General features: G+C 43.3%; 1 protein-coding gene across 2 annotated transcripts in view; it reads right to left on the bottom strand.

Annotated features, from left to right (window-relative positions):
* Nucleotides 1–12,011, bottom strand: part of ABCB10 (ATP binding cassette subfamily B member 10) — a 42,972-nt gene that overhangs the window by 12,965 nt on the left and 17,996 nt on the right. For both annotated transcript variants that reach the window (XM_017885588.1, XM_017885589.1), the window contains 3 exons: nucleotides 10,080–10,226; nucleotides 8,932–9,067; nucleotides 800–895 (listed from right to left, as the gene is read on the bottom strand). In XM_017885588.1, coding sequence (XP_017741077.1) covers nucleotides 800–895; nucleotides 8,932–9,067; nucleotides 10,080–10,226 — 379 coding nt within the window. The remainder of the gene's footprint in view (nucleotides 1–799; nucleotides 896–8,931; nucleotides 9,068–10,079; nucleotides 10,227–12,011) is intronic.

Genomic DNA, 12,011 nt, shown 5'->3' with positions numbered 1-12,011 from the left:
GAAAGTTATGATGAATAGGGGGGCACCGCACAACAGCTGCAGAACTGGAGGGGGTCAGAGGTCTGTTCTGCCCTGGTGTTCACCTGCTCTGCTTTGGCAGACACCACTCAAACTCTCTCAGTTGGGTCTATTTCCTAGGCCTATCACATTGGAGAATATTTGGCTTTCATTTATGGACCTGGGGCTACCTAACAATGTCCTAGGAAGTCAATAAGCAGTTAGGAGTGGTTACTACTCAGCCATTTCTCCTGATTCCTGGCTAGTTGGTCTAGACCCTACAGCTCCAGGGAAGTCACTGATAAGGAGATGGCTCCAGCCAATGAGTACTAGCCTCCCCTACTGCACCCCAAAAAGCCAAGAAACTTAGATATTTTCTTATGTCTGATTCCTCCTCCCTTCCTCCCACCCTAGCCCTCCACAGAGATGTCAGAATCACTAGGGAAGATCAATTTGGTGGACTAGCCGGGACCCTTCCTAGTCACAGCCCTGGTCCACAGTGACTTCCATTCTGCCCTTGGCAGTAATGCACAGATGCAGGGAGAGGAACAGAGGGCAGCACACTATGTGGCCAGCCCATGCATCCAGGGGCATCCCGGCCCACAACAGTGCCACAGCAGCTGTCCCTCCCCTTCTCATAGAAAACCTGACCACCCCCTTGCCCGGCCCGCCATGCAGCAGGAGCCACACGTTTATTGTGGCTCATCCCTCACTCCCTCACAGGCAGGGGAAGAGCTAGTTTCATTGTTCAAAGCCACATTTGTTTAATCCTAGCAAAGAAACAACCCATTTTGAGACCCACCGTTAAAAGGCAGCTTGGGCTCTCTCTCCAGGAGCTCCCAGAGGCGCCCCCCAGCACCCAGTCCTTTCATCAGCTCCGAGTAGAAAGAGCTCAGACCTGAGGACGAGAAGAAGAATCCACACACATGTCCACCACTGGCACCGGCACTGACCACCACACCTCCAAGAGGAGTGACAATAATTGCTTTTAATATGAAATCTGTTATTAATATTTTCAAAAAACAACTTGAAGCAGCTTCCTGGGAACTGATACTCAAAATTCCGTTATCTCATACTCGAGTTTTCCTTTGGCTTTTCCTCCTCCAGTTTCATTGATTTTTTTTTTTTTTTGAGACTGAGTCTCACTCTGTCACCCAGGCTGGAGTGCAGTGGCACGATCTTGGCTCACTGCAATCTCTATCTCCCCGGTTCAAGTGATTTTCCTGCCTCAGCCTCCCGAGTAGCTGGGATTACAGGCGCACACCACCAGGCCTGGCTAATTTTTTTTATTTTTAGTAGAGATGGGGTATCGCCATGTTGGCCAGGCTGCTCTCAAACTCCTGAACTTAGGTGATTCACCCCACCTCAGCCTCCCAAAGTGTGGGATTATAGGCGTGAGCCACTGCGCCCAGCCACATTTCATTGATTTCTAATAAGGATTTAATGTTTGATCAGGGACTGAAAAACATATATAGTCATACTCATCAACCACTGGATTAAAATCATAATGCTGCAGAGGAAGTCTACCTAGTTAAAAGTATAGCAATTTAACTGTAATGCTATCTCATAATTTAAAAAAATATAAAATACTTCAATGTTGATTTTAAAGACAAATCCACAAAATAATACCTCATCTTCAGGCGATCAATAAATACAACTTTGATAAGCTACTCACATTCTCCCATATACTTCAAGTAATCTCTAGATTACTTATAATACCTAATACAATGTTATGTTATGTAAAAAAAAAAATAGGCCGGGCACGGTGGCCTCAAGCCTTGTAATCCAGCACTTTGGAAAGGCCGAGCGGGCGAGATCAAATGAGGTCTACGGAGATGCGTAGACCATCTGGCTAATACGGTGAAACCCCGTCTCTACAAAAATACAAAAAAAAAAAAAACCTAGCCGGGCGACGAGGCGGCGCAATGTCAGTCCCAGCTACTCGGGAGGCTGTAGACAGGAGAATGGCGTAAACCCGGGAAGCGGAGCTTGCAGTGAGCTCAGGAGCCGGCCACTGCAACTCCACCTGGGGCGCAGAGCAAGACTTCCGTCTCAAAAAAAAAAAAAATAAATAATAATAATAATAATAAAATATAAATAAAATGAGGCCAGGCAAAGTGGTTCCTGGCTGTAATCTCAACACTTTGGGAGGCCAAGGTGGGAGGATTGCTAGAGCCCAGGAGTTCAACACCACCCTGGGCAACACAGAGAGAACCCTGTTTCTACAAAAGATAATTTTAAGGCCAGGCCTGGTAGCATGTGCCCATATTCCTAATTACTTGGGAGGCTAAGGCGGGAGGATCGCTTGAGTCCAAGAGGTTAAGGCTGCAATGAGGTATTACTGCACCCCTGCACTCTGGCAGCACTCAGGGCAACAGAGCGAGACCCTGTCTAAAAAAAAAAAAAAACTTTCACAGTAGCAAACACTGAAATAAATTTGGTTAATGTTAAACATTCCAGCAATCTCTTTATTTTTATTTTTTTGTGTGGAGACAGGGCCTCACTATGTTGCATAGGCTGGTCTTAAACTCCTGGGCTCAAGCAACACTCCTGCCTTGGCCTCCCAAAGTGCTGGGATTACAAGTGTGTGTCTCCTTCCCTGGCCTCTAGCGATCACTTTTTAAAGTCAGCTTTGAACCATGATTTTTTTTTTTTTTTTTTGAGAGGGAGTCTTGCTCTGCTATGGTGTAATCTCTACTCACTGCAACCTCTGCCTCCCGAGTTGCTGGGATTACAGGCATCCCCCACCATGCCCAGCTAATCTTTGTATTTTTAGTAGAGACGGGGTTTCACCATGTTGGCCACGCTGGTCTTGAACTCCCAACCTCAAGTGATGCACCTGCCTCAGCCTCCCAAAGTGCTGGGATTATAGGTGTGAGTCACCTATAATGTGAGTTAAATAATGGCCTGAACCATTATTTAACAACTTAAAACCCAAATGCAATGGTCTACATCAAATGTGAGGACATATATTTGTAACATTTTCCCTCAGTGAGGATACTGAAAAAAAAAAAAACAATTAGAATATTCTATGGTATGAATATTTATGCAGGATACAATGGACTAAAATTTTAGGCTGAATTAAAATGCATTTGGCAAAATAGGACCCCACAAATAGTCAACTGATTTTGACAAAGAAGCAAAGGCAATACAATGGAGATGCAACGGCAATATATGTATTGTCTTTTTAACAAATGGGTCTAGAACAACTGAACACCCACATGCAAAGAAGGAATCTAGACACAGACCTTACACCTTTCCCAAAAACTAATTTAGAGTGAATTACAGACCTAATGTAAAACACAAAACAATAAACTCCTAGAAGGCAACACAGGAGCAAGTATAGATGACCTTGAATTTGGTGATGACTTTTCAGATACAATACCAAAGGTACAATCCATGAAAGAAAGAAGATGGACTTCATTAAAATTAAAAATGTATGCTTTGCAAAAGACAATGTGAAAAGAAGAGGACCAGCCACAAACTGGGAGAAAATATCTGTAAAAGACCTATCCAATAAAGGACTGCTACCCAAAATTTACAAAGAACTCTTAAAACTCAACAATATGGAAACATGAAGACTTATTTTAAAATGGTCAAAAGGCCTGAACAGACAGACAACTCACCAGAGAAGATATACAGAGAGCAAATAAGCATATGAACAGATGCTCAACATCATATGTCACCAGGGAAATGCAAACTAAAACAACAATGAAATATCACGCATCTATCAGAATGGCTAAAAGCTAGAACATCGACGCCACCAAATGCTGGGGTGGCTGTGGAGCAACAGGAACTCTCATTCCTTGCTGGTGGGGATGCAAATGGGACACACACTTTGGAAGGCAGTTTGGGAGTTTCTTACAAAACTAAAAAATTTTTTTTAAGAAAAAATTCATTCAGTCTCCATAGAGATGTCAAAAATTGCCAATGCTGGTCGGGTGCAGTGGCTCACACTTGTAATCCCAGCACTTTGGGAGGCCAAGGTAGGCAGATCACTTGAGGCCAGGAATTCAAGACCAGCCTGGCCAACATGGTAAAACCCTATCTCTACTGAAAAGAAAAAAAATACAAAAATACAAAAATTAGACCAGGTGTGGGTGGCTCATGCCTGTAATCCCAGAACTTTCGGAGGCCGAGGTGGGTGGATCACTTGAGGTCAGAGTTTGAAACCAGCCTGGCCAACATGGTGAAACCCCTTCTCTATTAAAAATACAAAAAAAAAAAATAGCTGGACGTGGTGGCACGCAACAGTAGTCCCAGCTACTCGGGAGCCTGAGGCTGGAGAATCGCTTGAACCTAGGAGGTGGAGGTTGCAGTAGCCGAGACTGCACCACTACACTCTAGACGGTGTGACAGAGCGAGACTCCATCTCAAAAAAAAAAAAAGCCAGGCATGGTGGCGGATGCCTGTAATCCTAGCTATTTGGGAGGCTGAGGCACAAGAATTCCTTGAACCTGGGAGGTGGAGTGAGCCAAGATGGTGCCACTGCACTCCAGCCTGGGCAACAGAATGAGACTCCCTTTATAAAACAAACAAACAAAAAAAAACCTTGCCAATGCTGACTACGTTGCAAGTCATCACAGCAGGGTACTGGGAAAAGTTTTCAATTAGCAATAATCATGCCTCGGATAAACCTCAGTGCCTATGATACTGCCACTGTGCTAAGCTGAACACATTCTTACCATCCAATCAAGCAGTTGTACTCCTTGGTATTTACCTAAATGAGCTCATTTACCTAAATGAGTTGTACTCCTTGGTATTTACCTAAATGAGCTACAAAAACCTACACATGGATGTTTATAGCAGCTTTATTCATCATTGCCAAAACTTAGAAGCAGCCAAGTGTCCTTTAATAGGTGAATGAATAAACTGTTGTACATCCACACAATGGAATATTATTCAGTGCTAAAAATAAATGAGCTACTGAGCCATAAAAAGACATTGAGAAATCTTAAATGCATATTTCTATGAAAAGAGCCAATCAAATGCTACATATTGTATGATTAAAACTATATGACATTCTAGAAAAGGCATAACCATGGAAACAGTAAAAACCATCAGTGGTTGTCAGGGGTTTCAGAAGGGTGATGAATAAGCAGAGCTCAGAGGATCTTTGGGGCAGTGACAATACTTTGTATGGTACAGTAATGTTGGATACATGTCATTTTGCATTTGTCCAAACCCACAGAATGTACAACACCAAGAGTGAACCCTAATGTAAACTGTGGACTTTGGGTGTAATGCTGTGTCAATGTAGGCTTTTTTTTTTTTCTTTTGAGACAGAGTCTCACTCTGTCACCCAGGCTGGAGTGCAGTGGCGCAATCTCAGCTCACTGCAATCTCCGCCTCCCAGGTTCAAGCAATTCTCTTGCCTCAGCCTCCCAAATAGCTGGGATTACAGGCATGCACCACCACACCCAGCTAATTTTTGTATTTTTAGTAGAGACAGGTTTTTGCCATGTTGGCCAGGCTGGTCTCGAACTCCTGGCCTCAAGTGATCAGCCCGCCTCAGCCTCACAAAATGCTGGGATTACAGAAGTGAGTGACTGCCCCCGGCTGTAGATTCATTAATTGTATCAAATGTACCACTCCACGGGGGATGTTAATAGGGAGGCTGTGTGTATATGGGGGCATGGGTATGCACCCCTTTCTCTACACAATTTTGCTATGAATGTAAAACTACTTTGAAAATGGTATTAATTTTTAAAAAGAAGGGAGGGAGGGAAGAAAGGAAGAAGAAAAAAATTAAGGCTGGGCATGGTGGTACACACCTATAATCCCAGCACTTTGAGAGGCCAAGGCAGGAGGATCACTTGAGCCCAGGAGTTTGAGACCAGCCTGGGCAACACAACATAGCGAGACCCTGTCTCTACAAAAAAAATAATTAGCTGAGTATGGTTGTGTATGCCTGCAGTCCTAGCTACTCAGGAGGCTGAGGCAGAAGGATCACTTGAGCCCAGGAGGTCGAGGCTGCAGTGGGTTAGGATTGTGCCATTGCACTCCTGCCTGGAGACAGAGTGAGACCCTGTCTCTAAAACAAAACAAAACAAAAAAGAAGTAAAGGGAAACAGTAAAAAGTAGTTTAACATAGTAAAGAGCTTTGACTCTGAAGAACAAAAGCACAATGGCCCTGGATGAACAAAATGTGATCTCTCTTTACAATGTAACATTCAACCATAAAAAGGAACAACCCACTAGCCCAGTAGTGGTGGCTCATGCCTGTCATCCCAACACTCTGGGAGGCAGAGGCAGGTAGACTGCTTGAGCCCAGAAGTTCAAGACCAGCCTGGGAAACATGGTGAAACTCTGTCTCTACGAAAATACAAAAGCTAGCCAGGCAGGGCGGCACATGCCTGTAAGTCCCAGCTACTCAGGGGGCTGAGGTGAGAGGACTACTTGAGCCCAGGAGGTCAAGGCTGCACTACTGCACTCCAGCCTGGGTGACAGAGGAAGCCCCTGTCTCGGGGGGAAAAAAAAAAAAGGAATGACCTACTGATACGTGCTACAATGTAGATGAACTTTGAAAATATTATGCTAAGTGTAAGAAGCCAGGCACAAAACGACATATATTGTATGATCCCTTTTATATGAAATATCTACAATAAGTAAATACATAAAGACAGAAAGCAAACTGTGGTTGCCAGGAGCTGGCAGGAGGAAGTAATGTAGATAGATTGCTTAATGAGTATTGGTTTTCTTTTCAGTGATGAAACTGTCTGAGAGCTAGATGGAGGTAGTGGTTGCACAGCATTGCGAATGTACTAAACACCACTGAATTGTAAACTTGAAAATGGTTAGGTTTTGCTTTTCTTCATACAGTACTTCTGACTTCATCTTAGAAGAGAATGTACTTAGAATCACTGGGGTTTTTACCCCTAGTATGCCCTTCTAAGCCGAAATCAAAATAAAAATTCTTATTTAATAAATAAAATAGAATTTCTTGCTTTGTAGATTTATTATAGAATCACTTTGGATAGTGATTCTATAAAAGTATAAAATTACTTTAAAAACATAAAAGCACGGCTGGGTGCGGTGGCTCACACCTGTAATCCCAGTACTTTGGGAGTCTGAGGCGGGCGGATTGCCGAAGTTCAGGAGTTCGAGACCAGCCTGGGCAACACGGTGAAACCCTGTCTCTACTAAAAAATCCAAAAAATTAGCCAGGTGTGGCGGCATGTGCCTGTAGTCCCAGCTACTCAGAAGGCTGAGGCAGGACAATTGCTTGAATCCAGGAGGCAGAGGTTGCAGTGAGCCGAGATCATGCCACCGTACTCCAGCCTGGGCGACAGAGCGAGACTCCGTCTCTAAATAAACAAACAAACAAGCACTTAAAATCCAATTTAAGTTGTTGGGCATTGGTGGTTCAGTGGTAGAATTCTCACCTGCTAAATCAAGTTGCTGGATTAAATTCCTATCACCTCAGGCATCTATGTTATAAATGTGGAAGAACCGGTGGCAACAGGTATACACTGACCTACCCATATTTTCTTTCATCCCTCCTCGCACCAGATGGCAGATCCTGAACAAGACAGTTGACCAGAGTTGTGGGCTAGCCTGTGGTTAAGAAAGCCAAATTACCCAATCTCTGCACGTAGACAAAGCCTTAGCAGCACCTCCTATAACCAGTGGTGGTAACTGACTATAGCAACGGATTAGAACTGTTTTCCAACCCTTTCTGTGCAAGACACAGTTGTGAACTTGCCCCTTGTGAATAGAGAGGACAACAGAACAACCACAAACAGAAATAACTTCTATCATGCCAAGTGGTACAGAGGAGGGAAGAGGAGGGGCTGAGACAGATTATGTCAAATGTGGCAGAAAACATTAAGATGAGGGGAGGCCAGGGAGGAAATCTGGAATGTGAACAGAAAGGCCAGGGAGAAGGGAAGAGGGGTAGGTAGTCCACTTGAAGGAGGACAGAAGACCTAAGGGAACAGGACCATAACGGGGTGTGAAACCTCCAGCTTAGCAGGCTTAATCCAAGAAATGGAGAGGGAAGAGCTACATACTGTCTGTGGGTCCTCCTGAACCAGTCTGCCTTCTCGCTTCCCAAACCATCCAGCACCCCGAAACATCTTAATCAGTTTTTATTTAAGACCAGCCGGCAGAACTAAAATGCTTTTTTCAGGGGTCTCTGAAAATATCATTCCAGAAAAAAATCTTCACTTGCCTGTAGATGTCTACAGAAATGCCTCTACCTTCAACAATTAGACAAAAAACCCTGAAAATAAAACCCTCTGGTTGAAGGAACACCATAGGATACCTGATAATATTCCATTAATCAGACCTTAAGCTACTTACCTGACCTTTCCATCTTGAGTTTCAAAGAGAAGAAGGGAAACAAAAACTAGGAAATCATTTGTCCCAAGTTGACTGGGGATGCATTCCTGCTTTCCTTCATCCGGGAATGAAAAATAAAAGCTGAACTCTGACGGTCTTAATAAAAGCAAGCAAGTCTGTTTCATGCACTTGATAATTTATAAATATTTTTTGATTGCTCATTAGTTTTGAATATGGTTGACTTTGTACAAAAGGAATTTTATTCTCCACTGATTTGCTAATCACGAAACCATCACTAACACAGGACTATGGGTTTCTGTGTCTACACTTGCTCAGTGCTGTCCTCCTCCTGCCTGCACCTGTGAGCAAGTGAACAAACAGTCTGAAGACACAGGTTGGGAAATACCACTCCAGAGCAATGCTGAGGCCTGCAAAGATCCCCAAATTTCCCAACCAAGGAGGTGTTTGCTTGTCTGCTGCAGAGGGTCACACTCATTTTACTTCTTTAAAAGCCCAGTTGGAATAATAACATTCTAGGAAATGTTTTTTCAGTCGAAGTTAATTGAAGTAATGTGAAATTTCAGTTTCTATTTCAGAAATGATGCTCTGATTTTCAATTTGTAACACCCCAAGCCTATTTAAATTATTTACCTCCAATGCTTATTCCAACCCAGAAAGCATACATTAGGAAGGAAGAGAGTTCACCCACGGTCATGTGGGCACTGCCCATCAGCAGCCCTCCTTTGTACAGGACAGAAAGCACAATCAGGTTTCCGGAGAGCCCAGTCTGTCGAATGAACAAAACACAGAAGTCAGGTGGGGATCAAGGACCCAGAATGCAAAAAGCGTGAACACAACCTGTAATGTACCTTTTTCATTCAACTGTCACAGCAAGATTTTTCCAAAATATTAATTTCACCTGAGTTTCAAATTAAAAATGGTTTTGTACTATTGCAATAATGAAGAAAACAATCTAATCACCATGAAAACCAATAAGCTGTCTCCCATCAGATCCCAATTTTATCCCATCTACTCAGTTTGCAAAGGATAAAAGTAATACTAAAGGTTCCTTCCCTAACTAGAGGAAACAAATAAGTATCTACTACGTGGGTTTATATAATACAATGAGATGTTGTGGGCAAGGACACAAGCCTGAGGAGCTGGCCTCCTGTATCTGTGGCCTGCTTTTACCTTGGTTGCATGTGTGGTTGTCTTAGGCATAGGGGCAGCCTTCTCCGGGCCGCTGCTCCTTATCTGTTAATCACAGCAATGATGGAATTGTCTCTGAAGTTCTTTTCAGTTTACACATATCTTGAATTTGCCCTCATGGTGATTTTCTATTTCCGTGTCCTATTTGAGTGCATTGTGATTGATTTTTTATACTTCTTTCTTGAAACACATTGAGGTGATTTTGGTTAATCCTCAGACTCTGCTGGCATGAGAATGACCCAGAAGGCCTGTTAAACAGATTGCTGGCCCCAGTTTCCTACCCAGCAGATCTGCGATGGAGCTGAGTCTCAGCGAGGCTGACCAGGGCCCAGGCAAAGCTGATGCTGCTGGCCTGCACCGCACAAATAATCCATGCCCGATCGCACCATGCACTGACTTTTCTCTAAGGACATTTACTTGTTTCTTCCTTTTTCACAAAAATATTTTAAAGAAAGTCATTCTCAGCCTTGAAATTAAGACTAAAATGTTAAAAATTAAAATCATTTTCTACTTATGCTGAACACCACAGAATAAAACTCTCACCATTCTAACATCAGCCACTTTCACTTTTTCCAAAATTATCTACTCACTGCTCCAAAGAAGCCAGCCCGAGCGAATGCCTCTTTCCTTGCTAACTGCATCACATAGTCCACTTTGCTGGCATATTTCTCTCTTTCAGTCATTTCTTTCCCAAAAGCTCGAACAGTTCTTACATTTCCAATACGTTCCTCAGCTAGCTGGGAGAATAATAAATACATTTTAGAAGGAGAAGGGTCATATTTCAAGAGCTTCTAGAAGCAAAAATAAAATGTGGTTCTCATTTCATTTATTTATTTATTAAAAAGAAAAGAAAAGAAATAGTAAAAGGAAGAAGTGAGAGCTCCGTAAAAGACACTATCAGTGGAAAACCACTCTTGATACGTGACTAAGTCAAAAAAGAGTGACAGCAGAGTACACAAAGCCATCCTAGTTTTGGGGAAAAAACTATACCTAAACATATCCTATATATAGACAGAAAATAGGAGCATATGTAGACGCAGAAATACATTTTATGCAGAGAAAAGACAGACTCCAAAATGTTAATAATGTTAATTCTCAAAGACAGGATTATGCGTATTTTTGTTTTCTATTTTCAAATTTTTCAACAATAAACATGCATGGTTTTTTGTGTGTTTTTTTGAGACGGAGTCTCGCCCTGTCACCCAGGCTGGAGTGCAGTGGCTCAATCTCGGCTCACTGCAAGCTCCGCCTCCCGGACTCACACCATTCTCCTGCCTCAGCATCCCGAGTAGCTGGGACCACAGGCGCCTGCCGCCACACCCGGCTAATTTTTTGTATTTTTAGTAGAGACGGGGTTTCACCATGTTAGCCAGGATGTTCTTGATCTCCTGACCTTGTGATCTGCCTGCCTCGGCCTCCTGAAGTGCTGGGATTATAGGCGTGAGCCACTGCACCCAGCCCCATGCATGGTTTTTGTACCGTGATAGTATAACGGTTATTTTTAATTTTTCTTTTTTTTTTGGAACAGAGTTTCACTCTTGTCACCCAGGCTGGAGTGCAATGGCACAATCTTGGCTCACTGCAACCTCTGCCTCCCGGGTTCAAAATTCTCCTTGTCTCAGTCTCCCAAGCAGCTGGGATTACAGGCAGGAACCAGCGCGTCCAGCTAATTTTTGTACTTTTAGTAGAAACAAGGTTTCTCCACGTTGGCCAGGCTGGTTTCAAACTCCTGACCTCAAGTGATCCACCTGACTTGGCCTCCCAAGGTGCTGCGATTATAGGCACGAGCCACTGCACCGGGCCATTTTTAATTTTTGAAAAGATAACGTTGCACAGCATTGCAAAGCCAGATTTATTAAATTAATGAAACACAGTGTTATCTAGTAACTATTTTCAAAACCTGATTAACTGTTTTGTCCCATGACAAATAGTGATAGTGGCTAGGTATGGTGGTTCACGCCTGTAATCCCAGAATTCCAGGAGGCTGAGATGGGAGGATCGCTTGAGCCCAGGAATTTGAAACCAGCCTGGGCAACACAGTAAGACCCTGTCTCTACAAAAAATTTTAAAAATCAGTGGGCATGGTGGCATGTGGCTATAGTCCCAGCTACTGAGGAGGCTGGGGTGGGAGGATCACTCGAGCCTGGGAGGTTAAAGCTTCACTGAGCTGTGATTGTACCACTGCACTCTAGCCTAGAGTGCATGAAAAAGACTTTTCTCATGTACCCTGTCTCAAAAAATAAGAAAGAAAGAAAGAAAGAAAGAGAGAGAGAGAGAGAGGGAGGGAGGGAGGAAGGAAGGAAAGAGAGAAAGAAAGAAAGAAAAAGAAAGAAAGAGAGAAAGAAAGAAAGAAAGAAAGAAAGAAAGAAAGAAAGAAAGAAAGAAAGAAAGAAAGAAAGAAAGGAAGGAAGGAAGGAAGGAGGGAAGGAAGGAAGGAAGGAAGGAAGGAAGGGGGAAGGAAGGAAGGAAGGAAGGGGGGAAGGAAGGAGAAGGAAGGAGAAGGAAGGAAGGAGAAGGAAGAA

This window comes from Rhinopithecus bieti, unplaced genomic scaffold (assembly GCF_001698545.2).
Source record: "Rhinopithecus bieti isolate Rb0 unplaced genomic scaffold, ASM169854v2 scaffold_14839, whole genome shotgun sequence".
In the NCBI taxonomy this organism is placed as follows: domain Eukaryota; kingdom Metazoa; phylum Chordata; class Mammalia; order Primates; family Cercopithecidae; genus Rhinopithecus; species Rhinopithecus bieti.
This window is presented reverse-complemented; position numbering and strand designations above follow the sequence as displayed.